Raw genomic sequence first — 19,784 nt, 5'->3', positions numbered from 1 at the left:
CCTGGTATTAAGAACCGGCGGAGAACTGTTGAAGTTTGTGGGGAATAACATATGGATATTAGTCGTCGCTATCGGCGTGGTATTCCTGAAGAAGATTCGGGGATGATCTTATCTGGGTACGTTACTGGAGGCTTATCGTCGTCGGGTGTCCGAGGCATCCTCGACTGCGGATAAGTAAAGATAGTATTCGCGCCTCCCTGATAATGCGGAACTAGCGGTATGGCAGTCATAGTAGAAATGGTCTTATGATTATAAGCAGAATTACCCGGTATAGAGGATTGTGATGCAACAGCATTTATCAAAATGTAAATGTTAAAATTGCTTTCCGCGTAAGTATTAATCTGAAGCTTTGCGTATCGACAATTAACTATCATATGAAAAGTTATCAACGCCATGTCATCTAGAGTATCTCCGGGTTCGTATGAAAAATGAACTGGATCTCTATTATTCTTTTTTTCCCTGTAAGGTGGTAACGTATAATTATTCTCATCTACGATTCTAAATCCAATGGCGTGTTCCTCCTTCACGCTAACGTGAATATTACATATAATCAATGCTAAACCTCCAGCCTCCACCCACAATCCAGTGTCAACCCAATCGTCATTGTGTAAGTACACCTTTTCCTTCAAATAATAAAGAAACCAATCTTCCTTCGCGTGTGGGTTCATATATACTAGAGACTCATTACCGATAAAGTGCTAATAGTTGCGTGATTATATCTTTCATCCCTTTGATTTTCTATACTATTTACGCAAACGCTCCCGGTGTCATCTACGCGTATTTGTAATTTTACCTTCCCATGGCAATCGGTAACCATATGAAAAGTCCAAACCGATAAATTCTCGGCGCTACTAGCATTTGGTTCTACGGAGAAATGTACAGGCTCCCTGTTGTTTGTCTTCGCGCGCATAGGCTGCAGTATGCCGTTGTCATCCAGGAACCTAAAGCCCACGTTGGCGTGACTACTCGTGCCAATGCAAATACTACAAAGGATTAACTTCTTTCCCGAGTAGTTCAAGTCTACAGACATGCCCGTGACATCAACCCAAGATGCCTGGGTGTATTTTTTCTCGCCTGTGTAAGTCGTATAGACACAATCTACTCCAGATACGTAGGGGTTGTTCATCGCCATATATAATAGCTCAGACCAATGCTTGCGACTGTTAAGCCGGCTTTTAATAAGTTATGGTCATATTCCTCCTCTTTTTTAGGCGCTCGGTGTGGTTCTTTCTTAGGCGCTCGGTATGGTTCTTTTTTAGGTGGTTGCGTATGGTGCATTTTTTTAGGCTGTTCAACAAAGTGCCTTCTAAGAGTGTCAGAGTTCACGTCGTTCACCCCAAACTTCATATCCTTAGTAGCTCGTTGAAGTTTGTTGTTGTATCCTACTACAGAACCAGTATTTATAGATAAATTACTAGGCATTAACCAACAACCCGGGGCTACTGCATAGTCCAACCTTGCCTTAGAATTTTGTATAGCTAGTTGGTAACGCTGTACGCCCTTGCTAATGTCGCCCTCCAAGATCGAACTTTCGAATAAGATCAAGGCTTCGGCTCGCGTCTCTTCTGCGGCGCCCGTATTCCCCACTATGCTTGATCGGGTATTTACTTGGGCTCCAAGGATAGAATACACGTAAGCTTCTATGCTGCGGTTCAAACGGGCAAGACCGGCTTTGGTTAGTCCTTTACCTTCTGGGGGTATGAAATTAAAGTATTGCTTCGTTTGCTCGTCGTTGGTAATCTTGATAATTAGTGGATTAGCTCCACCATACTTACCACCCTCGTCTTTGAACAGAGGTCCGTCTCTGACTTCCTTAGTGGTTTTGGCATTTGGTTCAAAGAAGGTGCTACTGTCGTGAGTTTCTTTGTGATACCCAGTGTTCCATCGCAACTGCAGCGAATGCACTTCCCTGTTGCTTAGCTCGTGTCCACCAATCCCCCAATAAGCCCAAATATGCCCCAAACCATTGTTAGCACCCGTAGTGCATCGGAAATCCTTCCCTACAACACCAAACTCCTTACAAAGCCTATCATAAGCCGGCACGCTGTATTCGTTATCTCTTGGATAAAACGCAGCATCTCCTGGTAATGCAGTAACGCCCATCTCATGCAGTATTCTTCTAACCGTGAAGTGAAAATGAAACATAAATATTGAATTCTTCATCAAGTTTGCACTACACCACAACCGCTGGTGGCACACCAAACCGCAAAGTTTAGTTGCTGCGGCCAATAACGCATGTTAGGACCGCTTAACCATTCATGAGATTCCTTGGCGGTGGTATGATTAATGGGAACGTTTTTGAAGATATCTCGCACCTTTAACGGAAAGGAATGGTTGTTAGAGATCCGCATGTTCAATGTCAAATCTAAACTTGGATGTTCATCAAATGAAACCGCGGGTATTGGATAAGTACTGGTACCCAGCAATAATTCCTTTGACCAACCGGGTTCAACATGCGTCGGCGTGGGTTTTGGTTTAACGTAACCAGGATTCTTCAACTGATTGTCTATCTGATCGACCAGCGTAGGTTTCAAATCCTCATTGCTGTACATCCTAGAGCCGTTATAGTAAATCCCATCGGGTCTTCTTTCGAACTTACTAGCATCCGCGTGCGGAAACATCTTCCTAAAGGCCCTCCAATTCCAGTAATCCCGGTTGTCATGATGTGGCTGCTCCTCTACGTTATTCCCAAAAGCGTCGTACATTAGTATATATAATGGATGTCATACCTTCAGCACCTCCACTTTATCCTGAACTTCCTAAGGAACCTAACGAATTAAACGCCGAAAACTTCAGGCTTAATAAAGCGAACTTAATCCTGGCTTACTTGGAAGGACAAACGAAACACTATGAAAAAGTTAGAAAAAAGTACGTCAGAGCCAGGAGTACGCTACATAAGATTGCGATAACTTCAGGATCCATATCCGTTGTGTTAACGGGCTCCGGCGTTGCTACTTCGCTTACTGGGCCGGGAATAATCGTTGGAGTTCCTTTGGCCGGCGTTGGGGCAGCCTGTGGTATTATTTCGGCTGTTGCTACGGGCATTATAAAAGCTATCCACGAAAATATCCAAGCATGACACGACAATAGCTCTATCTAGGGCTAAAGTAAATACTATTACCGATCTTGTCTCAAAGGCCTTGCGTGACAGAAAGATAGACGACGTAGAATTCTCGCTTATTCTGGCCGAAGAAGACAAATACGAGAAACTAAAGTCGGACATAAGGAACAAAAAAACAGTCGTAAAAGATCTTTCCGAGGAATCTCGCAAAAAGATCTACCAGGAGGCAAAAGAAGAGCTTCAAAGAAAGCTTGCTCAGTAAACATCGTGACAGGATTCTATTTACATATCGAACGCCGGCTGTCAGGTTCATATGCAAATTAGTTTCACAAAATATTACACAAAATATTACGCAGCCTGCATCGTTTTCACAAAATATTACACAGCCTGCATCGTTTTCACAAAATATTACACAAATGTGAAAAAACTTGTGTAAAATCATCGCCTCGGAATCCATCCTAACAGGGGGTGGTTGGGGTCAATTTTGTAAAATATTTCGTAAATTACGTCAGGATAATAAGGAATATCCTTATCCAGCCGACAAAACATCCACTCGGCTTTTGTCATATCAGAAACCTCAGGAATAGACTTACCGGTAATTTCAGACAAAATGTAAGAGATGTCTTTGTAATATTTCCCTAGCTTTAATTTTTTCAACGTTTTCCGTAGACTTTGTGGGGTTGGCTCTTCTAAATGGTCTATGATTTTCTTCTTTACTTCGTCGCTTAAATATATCGGATGTAAACCTTGGATATGACTCATCCAGTCCCTGAAGTATTTTATTCTCTTATATGGCGTTTTCTTACGACCTCCATTGGCGTAATACTGCTCTCTGGTAGCATTTGGTACGGCATTACGAATATTCTTACCACACTCGTAACACTGTGCTGACGTGTCGTCTTCTATTTGCATTTTCTTACCACAACACCAAAAGGGTTCTGGCTTAGGTATGATAACTTTGGGTCTTAGACAAATTATACAGAAGTCATTGGTGAACTTTTTACATTCATGCATCGTATATATATCGTACATTTTTATAAACACTTATCTTTGATTCCCAACACAGCAGCAGTAAGGACTTATCGCGCGGCTTATTCCCGCTGCCGGCGCCTTCCTTAAACCGCCTGTAAAACCCGCAAATATACGACATCGATCGCGAGTCCGCCTTACTGCTGCTACTTTTAAAAGGCGACTTTATGACAAATATCGACTTAAAAGACGCCTATCTTTCGGTTTCAATTCACGAGCTTTCTCAAAGATTCCTCCGCTTTATGTGGAAGGGAGAGAGTTATCAGTTCCAGGTTCTCCCGTTCGGCTTGTGCACGGCCCCAAAAAGTTTTGCGAAACTTATGAAACCCGTGGCAGCATACCTCAGAAAGAAAGCCATCCGCATGGCAATGTATTTCTACTCTTGGGACAAATAAAAGAGGAAGCAATAGAGAATACACTACTACACTGTAAATCGGAAAGAGCTAATTTGGCCCAAAAAAAAGGGTCATTTCGGTGAGTAAAATATAGTACCATTTTAAAGGGCTAATTTAACCCTTTCTTTGATGGGCTATTTTGGCCCCTTTTTGTTGCGCCAACTAGACCCCACAAATGGGCTAAAAGGACATAAAAGGGGGGCCGATGTGAAAATTGGGGGGGCTATAATGAATTTCAGAGGAGCTGTATGACCCATATTATTGGTTGATTCGGCCTTCTACTGGGGTCAAAATGCCCTAAAGGATGACAGTTTAGAGTTTCTGGAGGTGCCAATACGACCCTTTCATATTGTTTGATTCAGCCCTTCTACTGGGGTCAAAATGCCCCAAAGGCATGACGATTTAGGGTTTCTGGAGGTGCCAATACGACCCTATTTAATTGCTTGATTCACCCTTCCACTTTAAAATGCTTACATAGGATGTGGCTTTAGTAGGGTCCTGAAGACACAGTTATACTTAAGAGTAAATTCAAGGGGTAACTTAACTCCAAAGAACATGGGTTAATGAAATAAAATAATAAAATGGACAACTCTGATCCAGCTTTTCACACCAATAATGTTAAGTCTCAAATTCATCTTTAATAGAAGTTTCTTTGTCAATGAGAAAGGTTACATGACATCTAGCTATTGTACACTTACCTTCAAAGCCAAAGCACCCTAAGGAAATTCAAACCTGCGTTTGGTTAACTAAGTAGTCACAGTAATACAATTACTCTTTGATTTCTGATAATCAGTTTGAAAGTAACAATATCATTACTATATTCAGGAACCCAGGGGTAGAATTCTGTTGCTCCTTCCTCGCTACCAGGAGAAACACCCCTGTGCACGTTGTCCATTTGGACTTGTACCAGAAGTCAAAATTCAAAATGTCCACATTCAAAAACTAAACATATTTGTCAAGCTATACTTCATACTGATTGGTCGACCAATCAGAACACAGGTAATTTTGACTTCCGGTACAGTATACTACAATGGATAACTTGGACTGCACCATAGCCTCAAGAACATTTCTAAAACAGGAATAAAATTAGGCTTTTTACACCTTCACATTCCAGCTTTCATTGCTGAAGTAGGCAAGTTGTTTGACATGGACAAGTTGTAGTGTGAAATAAATTGTTATAGGAAATACCAATGTTTGAGAAGAATTAATGAAAAATACCACAGCAACTGCATGTCATGAAAGTTTGTATGAATACCACGAGGACATCTGATAGAAGTGGTATTCTGCATTGACCCTTCAAAAACTAAGGTGTTATTTCCTCTTAAGAAAACAGTTACATCAATTAAAGATTCTAGAGAAAGAAGTAGCAAGAAATTTGCACTTCAAACAAAAGCATAATACATTTTGGCAAAGGGTCTATTAAACTGTAAACTATAACTTTAACTACATAAAAACAACTTTTTAAATGCTTTCAAAAAGTCATAACACACATAGGCATGCGGATAAAAAGTAATTCAATCATTGTTGAATGTCATAGAAAAGCCATCAGGTCTATATTCTTTGAATCCAGAGAAGATCAGGGGATAAAGCTGCTGTGCTGTTGCTTTCATTATCTATTTTCCTTTCTTTATGAGAATATTGGGATATTTTTGCAGCCAGACAGTTGGCCTGCAGTAAAGTACAGGGGCCCCACGATTTTCTGACTCAAAGAATAGGCTTCTTAAACTCTTATAAGTTTTACAATGGCAATAGACCCTTTTTAAATTCAAAACATGACTGCAGAAATTTTACATGACTGCTTTACTGCAGATGTATTTGCACAGGGTTAGCCTCAGTTGCAAGTAAGATATTCATAAATGCCAACGAGAAAGCAAGAATTGTCGACCTTGCTAGTCCAAACTACTTAGAATTTCCACGAGCTGTTTTGGTAATTACTGGTATGAATATATCACATACAATTGTGGGTAACCCTGTGGAAATGCTTCTTTTATGCGCGGCAGCAGGCATTCCTTGGGAACTCGGAAAAATATATCATATATTTTGGAGGCATTTTTAGACAGTGAGTTTCTCTCTTAGGGGTAGAAAAACAGAAAAAGCCTGCAAATGACCTCAGAAACTTTCAAGTTTTAATTAATTAACAATAATTTTAGAACATAAAATATTTTTTAAAAAAACAAACTTGCACCCGTATTCAGACCTAATGTGCACTGCTTGAGGGCTTGCCCAAGGAATTTCATTCTAATGCCATATTGTACAAAGGACAATGCTGAAATGATCTATTAGCCATATTATAGTACACTCAACAAAATTACTCGACTCTGATTGGTCGAGAGGAGTACAATTATAGCGTTAAGTCGCTATGGCAACACAGCCAAAACAATGTCAAAACATTTAATTTCTATCATTTTGTACTTAAAAACATATTTAAAATTTTTTAAAGCCTTAAGAACTAATATTTTTTATGCATTTCAGTTGCGCGATGGACTGAAAATCGTCCGCCAAATAGACAAAGATGAACGGCGTCAATTCGCATTTTCTACTAAAATTTTGTTGAGTGAACTATAAACAAAAAATGGCATGATCTTCTCGTACAATTTGGAATTAATAAACACTCGTAATGTTTTCAAAACATTACGAGTGTCTATTAATTTCCAAATTGTACTTGAGATCATGGGATTTCCTATACTAATCATACACTTGTTAATGAATTAAAAAATGCACTAACAGTAATCCGGGGCTTTCCTCTGCTAATTCCTAGCAAAGCTTGCTCCAGGAAAGACAGAATGTTGCTTCCTTCTTTATATTCCATGTTAAAAATATAAAAGGAAGCAAGCAATGCCAGGATAGCATCGATGATTCTCTTGTGAGGAATTACACAAAGAATCATTCCTTCGCAAACTATGTACAGATTGTCCATGTCGAACAACTCACCTACAGCAACTACTTGAGGCTGTACATAACGTCTTATATCCTCATCAATGGGGTTTTCTCGCTGAAAGATCAAAGGTAGAAATATATTCAGATACAGCAAAAAAAAACTTAAGAAAGTGATGAGGTTTAACAGAAATAAAACATTTGAAAAATATATTCATGCACAATTGCGATAATTTTTCTACTTGTTTTCTTTAAGATCCATAGTTTCACATTGCAATAATACATACCTCAAGAACAGTGAATACTTGGTCTTGGTGATGCTTCTTTCCCTTTCTAACCTTTAAGCACTCATTCAGGGCCATGAATGCAGCTCTGCACTGAAACTCTAATAATCACAATAGTATGAAGAAAGGGATTAGAAATACTCTAAACTAGACAGGGAGACATACAGACATTCACCTGTATGTGAATCAATATTTCTGTTGGCTATACTGTTTACTGATGTTACCACTGACAAATTTAACACATGCAAAAGTAAGTAAAACTTGGCCCTTTGGGTTCTATTATGATATGGTTTTACTACATCATGATAAGAGTGTCAGCAGAGATCAAGTCTTAATGACAGTGTAAGAAAGTCAGCAGATAACATCATTACCCATTTTGCATGCAAACAGAAACAAAAATAACTGTCATGTTTCCACTCTGCCAATCATGCATTGATGCTTGGTAGTGTGCAGTGATACTGTAACCACTGTCACTTAGTCTCAATTTGCCAACTAGCATTTGGACCAACTGTTGATCTTTTGGGTTGCTATTAGTCAGTATTACCCATTTGGACTCCAGTCGATCAAAGAGCTGAAATTGAAAACTATAAATTCTTTTCTTGATCTAGATTTTAGACTGAATTAAACATTTTAGAGAAGTAGAAGAACAAAATATTTAATTTCTAAAATCACCATTAAAATAAGAATTTATTGTTCAATTTAAGGTGACTGCCTACTTTTGAAAATTGATTTAAACATTTTTTTAAACTTCGATTTTCCGAATTGAAATTTAATGCTGATTCCAAATCTGGAAAGAAAAATTGGGTGTCCCGAGCTTGTTTTCGAGATAATCAGCATTTAATGGAAGCCTACGCAGGGCTTTTTGAAGCAAAAATTACGCCACCGGAAGTGATTAGAATAAAAATCAATAAGCATAAAATTATAGCTTTATGCAAACTAAATAAATGCACAAATGATTGCAAGTGAACCATTTTACAGCATTTAATAAATGTACTTGACGAAGAGACAAATAAATACCTGTATTCTTCATATTTCGTCCTTTCGGTGGTCTCAAAAGTGAGTACAAAATCAAACACAAAAGCCTACAAAAATCTTATTTTTCATATGTTCCACATTTAAACTTTTCTAGAAAAATTGATATGAGGTAGATTTTTAGATGCTTTTTCAAATGTGCACTTAAAAATCATAGGGTCCCGTGCAAAAATGAGGGGTTTTACGCCCTAGAAAGTGCGAAAAGTGTCAACCGGAAATACCGCCATCTTGGAATTACAAAGCGCGCTTTGAATGATGGTAGTTTGAATATAAGAATGATTTTTATTGGGTAATGTGAACCAATAAGAGAGAGGTTTATATCGGTGCGTCACGTGTGTCAAACGTTCGGACATGTTGAAAAGCTTGCTTTCGATTTCATTTTGAAGTATGAGAGATGATTTTTCATGATCATGAATGCTGTTGAAGTCACCTGGATTTTATTTACAGAGAAGGTTAGTGGATTTTTTTATCATTTGAAAGTTAATAAGTATAAGCCTATCATAAGCTTACAAGTACGAAAGGCCACAAGTTTTTTTTAGTTTCGTACACTATTTTATAGTGCTACCCTCCGTAAATAAAGTTGTTATTATTTACTAATACGAGATACAAAACTTATATTTTCGAGATTGCTGTGTTTGGAAAATCATAGCTAAATTCTGTGATATTAGGGACTAAGTTGGGTTGGTGATATGAACGAATATAAGCATGTTCAATAAAATATTTTTACGTCGTAATCTTATACATGTAGTTTAGCTTATTATCTATCAAAATAAGACGCTATTTTTTCAATGATTGTTTTGTTCTTAGTAACTCTAACGCTTCCTTGCTGTGTTCTTTCAGAAAGAAGGGATTCCAACCCATCGATTCCCCTTCTTCTGTGGGCCAATTTCAAATGGTATAAGGTGAGACCACTACCAGCAGCCTTTGCAGCCATCCCTTTGCTGACAAATTTGTCTTCTATCATTGGATACCAGGACCTCAAATTCTTGTCTCTCTGCTCAAAGAAAATCATGGAATCCTTAATATACTTGGAATTGAAGGAAAATTTCTGCAAAGTATTAGATTGCAAGGAAGCAATGTCCATCAGCTCTTTCAGTGCTTCTACATCACAAAGAGCATTGTGTGAGTGATATGTCTTTCCAGTTACATGATTGTACAGACTCTCTTGTTTATATGACTGCAAACCGACATGTGTATCCTTGAACAGTGGAAGCGTATCCAGGAAACCTGCAACTGCTTGTTCCAAATTTCCAAACATATTACAAGATTTTGCAGCATTGACAAGAACATGGCAGTCGAAGACTTTTATATTGTGGCCTATGAGCAGGACAGGGTCTTCCCCAAGGAAATTGGTGAACATCTTTAATGCTTCTTTTATTGGTACAGCATTCACCAGCTGATTATTGTGGAATAGTTGACCATTTATGCATTTCAAGCCTGTCACCTCAGATGCTTTTTTTTGAATGGGTATTTTTGGGAGAACATAACAATTGAATGATTTGCTTGAGTGACGTGCAACTGCTGCTATCTGTGTGATATGGCTCTTTCTTCCTAAAGAGAAAATAATACTGTTACTATTGGGCCTCGGGTAATCTAAATTACTTTTTTTTTTAATAGACTTACCTAGTCCTGTTGTCTCAATATCAAAAACGAAGCTTGAGCAAGGAATGTCTTTTATAGATTCAGCTTTAGGTTTCATTACTGGTTTGGGTATTTGGTAAACATCTTGATCTTCTGTCATTTAAATAGGAAACATCAATTCATTATAGTATAGGACATAGGCAGTACACCACATTAGAAGAGGAAACTTATCTATAGCAGTAAGCTCAGATGTCTGTGATTTCATTTCCGTATAAATCTGTATGAATGCTATTTCTGGGCTTCACTCTGTACAGAGGTGCTTTGCACCATCACTTGATGGCAGCCATGACAGGGAGCAGGAACAGTTGAACCTGGTTTACATTCAATTTCCCAGAGAGAAAATAACCTATTGTTATGCCCCTGTCATGTTGCTGATACAGTTGATGGTGCAAAAGATCATATTAAAAACATGAATAACTAACAGCATACCAAAAATTATGCTTGTTACCAACATTTTACCTGTTACTAAGTCTATACTTGTTGAATAAGTATCACCTTCCCGTATTTCATTTGATTGATTGCATGATAGTTTCTTGGCCTTTAGTTCAAGCTTTACTGCTCTAGATGATTTTCTTGATTTGTTTCTTTTCATAAAGGTATTGAGATATTTTGCACGTTTTCTAGTATTACATCCTGGAGAAAGTCCAGCTTTCTTGTTGACCTGTATGTAAAATACATTTTGGGATTACAACTCTATCTCACCATTTATAGGGTCAGTAAATTAAAAGGCAATAATGTTTGTACTGTCTTCACAATGCTTACCTCTACTAGGTAATCATATCCAGTGTTCTTTTGACAGATGGATGCACTAACCCTGTAGTCTAAGCTTTCTGATCCAGAATAATGTTGTCTCTTTGGGGCCTTAGTACTAACAATACCATTCAAATTTTCATTGGCTTGAGTTGATTTCATGTTTGCTAGTTTCTTTGCTTGGGATTTGTACTTGATGAAAATGGCTTCCAAACTTTCTTGCAAACCACTATCTTCTAGGGGTCTTCCATAAGGCAGAGAAGGATATTTCTTTTTTTTACCATTTTTATGATGGCACCATGAACCACATGCAGAATGATCATCAAATGGATGCTTGTGCAAGGCATCAAGATCTCTGGTTATTGCTTCTGGGTTTCCAGCATTCTGTTTTACCATATATGTGAAGAGCCTTTGAAGATACTTTATAGTTTTGACTGATAGCTTGTGTTTCTCTTTCAAAGAAAACAACTGAGAACCTAATATTTTCTTGATGTGGTTTCCATCAGATTGCTTTTCAATGTCTTCGCTGACTTCCTTTCTAAGTCTTGCAGTGATGGTTGTATCTTCATCGCCTACAATAGCACCAATGGTAATCTGTGTGATAAGAATCCAATTATAATGATTAATGTTAATGATGATGATTCAAATAAACACAGATCGCAATTGAAGTAATTTGTATTATACATATGTATCGCCTTGATCATGTTGGAATCTTCATCAATATTTTTGCATGAGGTATGTGAAATAGGAATTCAATAATACTTTCCATTATAAAAATGGTTTATTCAGTTACATCTTTATTGAGCTAACGCATACCAAACTAAGTACCTTTGAATCGTCTATGTTCTCAATCATGCCAGGGTCTTTATCACCTTCATTACCTGATATCTGTGTAATTAGAATCTGTTATACTTCCCAATCCATAAAAAAGTTTATTTAGTAACATCTTTTGTGAGCTAAATCAAACTAAAGTACCTTGGAATCATTTATGTTCTTGTTCATGTCAGGGTCTTCATCACCATCATCGCCTGAGGTCTGTGTAAATATAAGAATTTAATTATACTATCCAAAAGGATAACTTCCCATCCATAAAAAAGTTTATTTAGTAACATCTTTTGTGAGCTAAATCAAATCAAACTAAGTACCTTTGAATCATCTATGTTCTTGTTCATGTCAGGGTCTTCATCACCATCATCGCCTGAGGTCTGTGTAAATATAAGAATTTAATTATACTATCCAAAAGGATTAATTTAGTTAAAGATCTAGATAATTAGGGCTTGGTGCTCACTAGCAACATAAGGATCATAATCATAAACATAAATTATCATCATTCTTGTGTCACTATTGAGTAACAAGCTTAATATATACCAACCAATTACCTTTGATTTATTTATGTTCTTGACCATAGAAACAACCATGTCTGCCTCCATAGCTTTTGATGACCCGGTCCAGTTTTTGCGACAAGAATGTGGTCTGGTTTTAGGAAGACCTGGTTTAGCATATTAAGATAGATACTGTATTAAAATTACATCATGACATAGTACAAACACTAAGTGTATGCAACATAAGTAGTGCAAAATAGTGAAAGCAAACACATGGGAATGTGAGCTTTTTGAAAATATATCACATTTGGCAATATAATATGAATTCTAACCTTTTGTTTTGGCATATTCACAGACTCGACATGATTTTATCCTTGTCTCATAGGCAATTACTTTACCAGTTTCTAATCCTACCACAGTTGCGTGCCCTTTGATTATAAAATATTGAATAAAAATAATTAGGTTGTTGATATTTGCTCTTACCAGTCTTTGTTTGTTTAATATTAACTGTTTATTTGTCTGTGTGCTTGTGTTTCTTTACTGCTTTCATTCAGTCATATTTTAAGTTTCAAGAATTTCTGAAAATGTGTACCGTACATACATACCAGACAAACTACTATATGAATGGCCACTTCCTCTACTTTGCCATCCAGCATCCTCACTAGCAGTTATTGTGCTTTTTCCTCTATGTTAATTCATGGATATGAATAAATGGAAAAAAATATAAAAGGATAAGAAAATGTTAAAGGATTAACAATAGTTTTGCATTTTCATATGTTTGCAGTAATTCTCTTATTCATTTTGAAATATATATTTTTTATCACTTCTATTTTATCCATTATGAATTATTACTGAGTTGATAAAATCTACTCACTTGGACTTTGAAGCATGAACTTCATATTTTAGTGCATCTGCAGTTGTTAATTTTGCTATCGACTCAATAATTTCTCCTATTTCCCTTTCTCTTGCTTTAAGAGTTTTTTTACTGATGGCTGGCAAATTTAATGTTGTAAGTAAATTATTGAGTTGGGTCTCCCCAATACCAATGTGTAACATGCCTAAAAAGAATCACAACAAAATTAATAGGTTCCCCACTGTTAATTGTGATCAAAAATAGATTATTATAAAGTAAAAGCAATTGAATGTGAATGTATGCATAAAGCTGAGGCACCATAAAGACTATAGTCCCTCTCCCTTTTAACTCCTTTTCCAATGTTATCACTCCTCTCCCCCCCCACCCCCACCCACCACACACACACTTTTTCTCACAGAGTGATTTTCCTAATCGGTGCACTACTGACTAAAGCTGTTATGAGCAAATACACTCTAGCTAAAATAGACTACACATTGACAAACAAAGATGGTTGCAATGTCTGACGTTTTTTTGTTTTAGGCTTTTACATGCCGCTAATTCTTATTTGTTAATTAAAAGTGCCCAGGTTTAGGAAAACGACTCTACTTTTCAATCTTGACCCCCTTTTTAGGGTGCTCCGCGGTCCTTGAAGATTGGAAAAAAACCTTTACTGTTTTAGAAAAGTTCCTTGTTATGTTATGTCGTTTGTGTATGTGTATGGGTGTGGCGTACCATCCATGCTGTGCGGGTTGTTACATTTTGTGAATGAATTGCACCTTTGCCTGCACTTTTGGCGCCTTTGTAATAAATGTTAGTGAAGGGAGACATGACACAGAGCTTTGCCGAAATTTTGTCTTCAAAAAGCGTAGAAAAAGTTTAAAAAAAAAAACAATTTTCAAAAATTCAAATCCTTTACGAGTTGGAGGACTACTACGTGATATAAATCAAGTTGAAAGAGAACTCGAACTTGATATCTTGAAGAATCTGGAAGTCCGTTTGTTATCACCACGTTTTCATACACAACCTGCTGCTGAGTATCTCGAGATTTTGGTGACTTTACTTAGTCAAAGTTATGTAATGAATTAATCCTTTTTACGTCTCTAACTTTTGATGCCATGTGAACTTTTGATGGTCTCCAAATCTTGGCGTAATGAGAGTTCAGAAAGTCATTCCAACTCTAAGCTCATTTGCACATGTGAAAAGGTATGGTTTATGGCTTTAAACTTCGAAATGGGGAATAACTTTCAAGGTAAGCAAGACAAAAGAACATATTTTTTATAAATATATGATATTACATGAAATATCGGATTACTAAAGGTGTTGAGAAACTCGGACGAGCCAATAATTATCCAATGCCGGGGGAATTTCTACTTTTATATGCGACACGCGGGACCTATGAATTTCTCATACTATGACTCATGAAAATAGTAATTACATAATAGCACTTACCAATAGCAGCTTTACTGTTGACGTCCCAAATTCGAGTTTTGCCACTTTTTCTGTGTTTTGTTCCTAAAGCTACGTTATTTACGAAGTAGCATCTCTTGCAGAAGATTTTAATGAAACCACCAAGGCCAACTTTAGCTTCACCTACGATATTTTTCAACCTGATAGGATTTTTACATTTCTTACAAGCTTTCAATTCTTCGACAAGAACTCCAAACTGGACAATTCTTCTTCCTGTTTTCCAGCTTTCGTTGGTTTTTCTTTTTGTTGTTGTTTTTTTAGGTGTCGCTGCACAATAGTCGTGGTCGAGTAGATGTGCGGTACTGAAGTTTCGCAGTCTGTACTTTTTTAAACCTTTCGAAAGTCGTTGCGCCCTTGATTTTGCTTTGTTAGTTTTGAAAGAAGTTTTGTTCTTCATTTTAAGTACTATTTTTCAGATTTTACAGGTGTAATGATCAAGCTAAATGATTAATGTTGTGACGAAATAAGTTACTAGACTAAGTATCACGTAAGCCTTGCCGGCGACCAAACAAGTTTTGCATGTATTCCCGAAATTTAATGATTTCATTGTTTTCTTATACTTTATATATTGCTGACTGGAAAATGTTACTTTGGAAAAGTATTTTTCATATTAATTATTATCATAATGAAGTAATGATTTCTTTTTATTGTAAACTAGTCGAGGAATATTTTGTAATGTTTACAACTTTCATATCCGTATAGCTGATTGGCGATTCACATAGCTCAGAATTTCTCAAAATATCTGAAACCCAGTTAAGTTTTTTACATTTCTAAAGTTTAGATTTTCATTATTGATGAAAAGAGAGCATTTTAACGTTTCTGAATTTTTATTGTTTCCTACATTTTCGCAAAAATACGAGGCCCAAATTCAAAATATCTACTGATGCCAGTGGTTAAAGATCTTTGGTTATGCGCGGAAAAATGCGCAGTAGCGCACAATTTCAAAAGTAGGCAGTCACCTTAATATTCAGATCTTTGAATGATGGCCATTAAAATGCTAGTTGGCGAACTAGACTTCAACCTTCAAGGGGCGCACTTCAAAGAAAGTGGTTACCATTAATTTCAAGAAATATTTGATCACTTTTTGAGAAAAGTAGAATTTACCTGTGGCATCACTGTCTTCTTGCGTGAGAGCAGTTTCAAGCTCCCTCATCAAATTTGAAAGCTCTTTCCTTGTCTTAGCATAGTCAAGGATCTTTGTTTTCCAGCTTCTAAATTTTTCATGGAATTCAGCAACTTCTTGATCCCCAAAAATCCTGGAAAACTCGGCTCTTATCTATAAAGATCAACAACAATGGTATTACGTTCATAATACTCCAGTTTAAAGTTCTCTGTTGCTCAGCCTTTGCCGTGATTTGGTATATAATCACTTTCAGTATTCTTGCAGTCCAGTGACATCCATGGAATTTGAAGTCCTTGCATTGTTTAAGTTGTGCATTCTTTAAAAATATTCAAATTTCCACAGACTTTTCCTGGAATGCATGAAAATTCAAACTGTTGGCTGAGCAACTGAAATCAAAACTGAAGTATTATCAGGCTAAAAAAATATTTGCTAACTTACATGAACAAACTGTTGAAGAGGTGGGTAGAGTTCCAAAACCTCTTCCACAGGACTGGGATTTTCTAGGATTTCATGTCGGCGAACACAGTATGTCTTCTTCATGAAATCCTGGTTCAGCTTTACATCCTTTGGTCTTTTTTTTACTTCTTGCCTCAAAATCCCTGCCTCTTTTTTTAACGTTACTAACGTCTCTCCTTCAGGGATCTGTGGTTTAACACGCCACAAATCCTCTTTTGTTGTCTTTTTCTTCTTTTTGGCTGGTCCATCGCCCTCCTCTCCAATCTCTGCAACACACTTGGTTTTTTGTAGTTTTTTCATTTGATTGAAAATTTTAATTTCAAGGGAGCCCTGTTTGTGAAAAAAGGTAAAAAAAATCAATTTTGAAAAAATTCTAAAATTTCATATTTTGTACAATTACTTTTCTTATAGTACACTCAACAAAATCACTCGACTCTGATTGGTCGAGAGGAGTACAATTATAGTATTAATTGTACTCCATAGGAGTATCGAATTAAGTCGCTATGGCAACACGGCCAAAACAATTATTTTATATCTTTTTGTACTTAAAAACATATAAATAAAATTTTAAAGCCTTAAGAACTAATCTTTTTTATGCATTTCATTTGTGCGATGGACTGAAAATCGGCTGCCAAATAAACAATACTAATTCTATACAAAAGGCCTTTCCTGAATTTGATACAGTAATTGTCAATTTAATAAACAATGCGATATGAAATTCAATGTGCATGAAATCTATGAAATCAATTTCAACTTTGGATAGGCATTTATAGATAAACCAACAAAACACTCTTGGAAAAAAGCTACTTACCCATGGTGTTGCACCATCAAGAACAGCTTTGTCAGCCATGAATGGATACTTTTCTATAAGCAGCTTTGCTATTTGGACCCGCTCAGCCTTGTTAACACGATCTGTATGGCTTAGAAGGTTGGTGCAAACATCCCTTATCATTTCATTTACCATATTTGCACTCAACCTTCTAGATTTGATACCCAATTCCACTGATGCAGAGAACTGGCAAAGAAAATTAATGTTAGAAATGTGTAAGTGGGAATCTCCTGCTGTTCAGTTGTGCACTGCATAAAGAGAGCATACCAATATTTTTCAATGACATCACCTTAACATACTAAAGCACATTAGAACATATAGAATGAAGAACCCTGCATCCCTGACTATACTGAATGAACTTTTTACTCACTCGTGTTGGAAGCTCAAACTTTGAAATCCAGTTCATCATCTAAATAATAGATATAACAAGGGAAAAAAAACAACACACATTTACATTCCAAACAGTGAAAATGAAATTATTTGTTTATTAGTGCATCAGTGACATAATAAATTCTACACTTTATAAGATGCAAGCTTACAAAAATATATTATTACAAAATAGACAAAATGTCCTGTTTTATTGTGGCAAATGTTGGCCTCCTATATCTACTCATACAGCTGGTTGACAGCCTAGATATCAATTCAGATCTAGTGACTTTAGCAACATGCTTAGTCAGATAACCAAAACTATATACATCTGATTCTTTACAAGGGAGGTAAAATCCATCATATATGGCAGGATCAGTATGTGGATACATAAGTTTGCGTTTTTCTCTCTCACTGGTAGACATTTCTCTTTTGGATGAGTGCCTTAACTGTTCTACGTGCTCAGCTTTGTTTAAATCTATTATCTTTGGGTGTGATGACCCATCGGCCTTAATATCATTATGAATAATACCCTTTGAATGAAGGTAAGCATACCCATTGGCACATTTCATTAGAAGTTTAAGCCAGTCAAGTACTGGAATTGCAGTATTTTTCAACTGGAGCATCTGATGCATAGTAAGAGAATGTCTCTTACCCTCGGCTGTTGGGCAAAATTCTAAGACCAATACATGATTTGAGTTAAGAAGTGTAACACCAAAAAGATATGGAAATGCTTCATGTGAAAGTTGCAACAAAAGCTGAGCTTCTTTAAACACAATTTCCTCACTAGTGTCCCCTACATAATGTTTTGCAGCAACCTTCAAGCTTTCTCCACCTATTTGCAACTGCATAAGTTTGCAAATTCCAAACCTTCCTTTTCCCAAAATCAATTCAGAACCAAATTCATCTTTAATGTAAGTAAGTTGATCAGTTCTGATTGATTTAAAAAAAGTTGATTTGATACTTTGATTTTCAGATTGAACATTATCTAGCAGGCCTTTCAGAGTTTCATACTTTTTATGAACAGCTTTCATTTGCACAACGGTTGCATTGAATGACTTTTGAATGTCACTGTTCTTAGCCTCAAGAGTTTTACAGGCTTTTGACATGTATGTAAAGCTATTCATCCTAGCATCTTGTTTCAATTTTCTTTTCAAAGCTTTTTGCTTTTTGCGCCTAGCATTTCTTCTCCTTGTCTCACCAGGTGAAATAATTCTCTAGAGGAGGAATTAAGATGTTATCAGTGATATTATTACATTTTGGCACAATTGCCTAATTTGTAAACCAAGCAATGCATATGGTACGATGGGATACCGAGACACAGGGCCTCGCACTCATCATGCACAAACCTCGGTCACAAATCTGGACAAGTAAACATTTGAACATCGAAGCCAAACCCATAACCAAGCAATACATATGTTAACGATGTGATACCAAGGCTAAAGGCCTCGCACACATCATGTATACACCTCGATCATAAATAAGAACTTCAATGAAGAAATGATTGTGTGGAAAAAATGTAGTACTTTATGAAGTTTTGGTCGCTATGCCATGTTTTCATAAATACCTATGCTGCTTGTAGATTATTCTACTTAAAATAAATGAAACCAAATAAATGCTTATTAACTTATTTTAACTTAAAGTAATTTAAAAGCTTATTGTGTGAGAAAGTATCTTAGGTTGACAACAAAACAAGTTGATAAATTAAGGATAAATTAATCACTCCTGTAGCACTTATTATATTCATGTCAGTTTGAACGATTTAAACAAAAACTTACCTTCGGCTTTTGCTTGGCACTCTTTGGTGTTTCCGGAGGGCTTTTGGAGGTTTCCTTTTTTGTCACTATCATCCTCAATCTCATCCTAGATTATTTAAAAGAAATGATCACAGGTATATTACTATCGTCAAACAACAAAACCTACAACTAAGAGGCACATGCTTACATTATCGCTATCAAGAATTAGCGTTCCTGTTGGGGATGCACTTCTAGAAGTATTCGGAGTCGTAGAAATATTGGAAGTTGGAGTACTGGCGAATTTGGAACTGCCACTAGACGACCCTTCCGACGGAGCTGTTACCTATAAAAGAATAAATACACAGCAGATGTTAAGCAAAGAAAATCTACATTTAGCACAAAAGAAGTTTTGATAGACGAAAGAGTGCTCAAGATTAATATTTTAAGAAAAATTCCCCTGTTGAACTCATAAAAAAGGCAACCAGCAACCTATGTAAAACCAACGGTCACTGTACATTGGCGTCCAATCTATGCGCACGCGTAATGCTAGCGACCGCTGTACAGTT

The 19,784-nt window shown here is 36.7% G+C and overlaps 2 protein-coding genes and 1 long non-coding RNA gene across 5 annotated transcripts; 1 reads left to right on the top strand and 2 right to left on the bottom strand.

Moving 5' to 3' along the window:
- Positions 1 to 5,098: 5,098 nt before the first annotated feature.
- Positions 5,099 to 19,761, bottom strand: LOC116301840 (uncharacterized). 3 transcript variants are annotated; one of them, XM_089036476.1, is made up of 8 exons: positions 19,427 to 19,758; positions 19,261 to 19,345; positions 17,487 to 17,525; positions 17,099 to 17,302; positions 16,270 to 16,617; positions 15,813 to 15,984; positions 7,647 to 7,744; positions 5,099 to 7,477 (listed from the first exon to the last, which is right to left on the bottom strand). In XM_089036476.1, coding segments are annotated over exons 1-8 (1,251 nt in total). In that variant the 5' UTR covers positions 19,429 to 19,758; the 3' UTR covers positions 5,099 to 7,174. The 3 variants fall into 3 exon arrangements, with proteins under 3 accessions (XP_088892602.1, XP_088892603.1, XP_088892604.1); XM_089036477.1 differs by lacking the exon at positions 19,427 to 19,758 and adding an exon at positions 18,038 to 18,699 and having other exon boundaries at positions 19,261 to 19,320; XM_089036478.1 differs by lacking the exons at positions 5,099 to 7,477; positions 7,647 to 7,744; positions 15,813 to 15,984; ... (1 more) ...; positions 17,099 to 17,302; positions 17,487 to 17,525 and adding an exon at positions 17,665 to 18,699 and having other exon boundaries at positions 19,427 to 19,761.
- LOC116289842 (uncharacterized) lies at positions 8,990 to 11,056 on the top strand. Its single transcript, XR_004196380.2, has 2 exons — positions 8,990 to 9,127; positions 9,516 to 11,056. It is a non-coding gene; the product is annotated as an uncharacterized LOC116289842 (long non-coding RNA).
- LOC116289841 (uncharacterized) lies at positions 9,091 to 13,597 on the bottom strand. The gene is made up of 11 exons (XM_089036475.1): positions 13,263 to 13,597; positions 12,994 to 13,073; positions 12,721 to 12,816; positions 12,446 to 12,555; positions 12,212 to 12,271; positions 12,042 to 12,101; positions 11,895 to 11,954; positions 11,079 to 11,660; positions 10,776 to 10,977; positions 10,299 to 10,409; positions 9,091 to 10,226 (listed from the first exon to the last, which is right to left on the bottom strand). The coding sequence occupies exons 1-11, from the start codon at positions 13,442 to 13,444 to the stop codon at positions 9,433 to 9,435; spliced, it is 2,337 nt and encodes a 778-aa protein (XP_088892601.1). The 5' UTR covers positions 13,445 to 13,597; the 3' UTR covers positions 9,091 to 9,432.
- Positions 19,762 to 19,784: the final 23 nt, after the last annotated feature.

The sequence above is a fragment of the Actinia tenebrosa genome, unplaced genomic scaffold, assembly GCF_029948245.1.
Source record: "Actinia tenebrosa isolate PJP-AT-01 unplaced genomic scaffold, QUT_ActTen_1.0 PGA_scaffold4__44_contigs__length_22323623, whole genome shotgun sequence".
NCBI lineage: Eukaryota > Metazoa > Cnidaria > Anthozoa > Actiniaria > Actiniidae > Actinia > Actinia tenebrosa.
The sequence above is the reverse complement of the archived record's forward strand: the minus strand, read 5'-3'. Positions and strand labels throughout refer to the sequence as shown.

Excerpts from the sequence above, each read along its gene's own strand:
- LOC116289841 (XM_089036475.1), bottom strand. The coding sequence starts at position 13,444 with ATGTTACACATTGGTATTGGGGAGACCCAACTCAATAATTTACTTACA. Across the intron at positions 12,556-12,720 it reads TGAATATGCCAAAACAAAAG|GTCTTCCTAAAACCAGACCA; the intron begins GTTAGAATTCAT and ends ATGCTAAACCAG. Across the intron at positions 11,661-11,894 it reads AGAACATAGACGATTCAAAG|ATTACCATTGGTGCTATTGT; the intron begins GTACTTAGTTTG and ends CTTATCACACAG.
- LOC116301840 (XM_089036476.1), bottom strand. Across the intron at positions 17,303-17,486 it reads AGTTTGAGCTTCCAACACGA|TTCTCTGCATCAGTGGAATT; the intron begins GTGAGTAAAAAG and ends TTTCTTTGCCAG. Across the intron at positions 7,745-15,812 it reads AGAAGACAGTGATGCCACAG|AGTTTCAGTGCAGAGCTGCA; the intron begins GTAAATTCTACT and ends TGTGATTATTAG.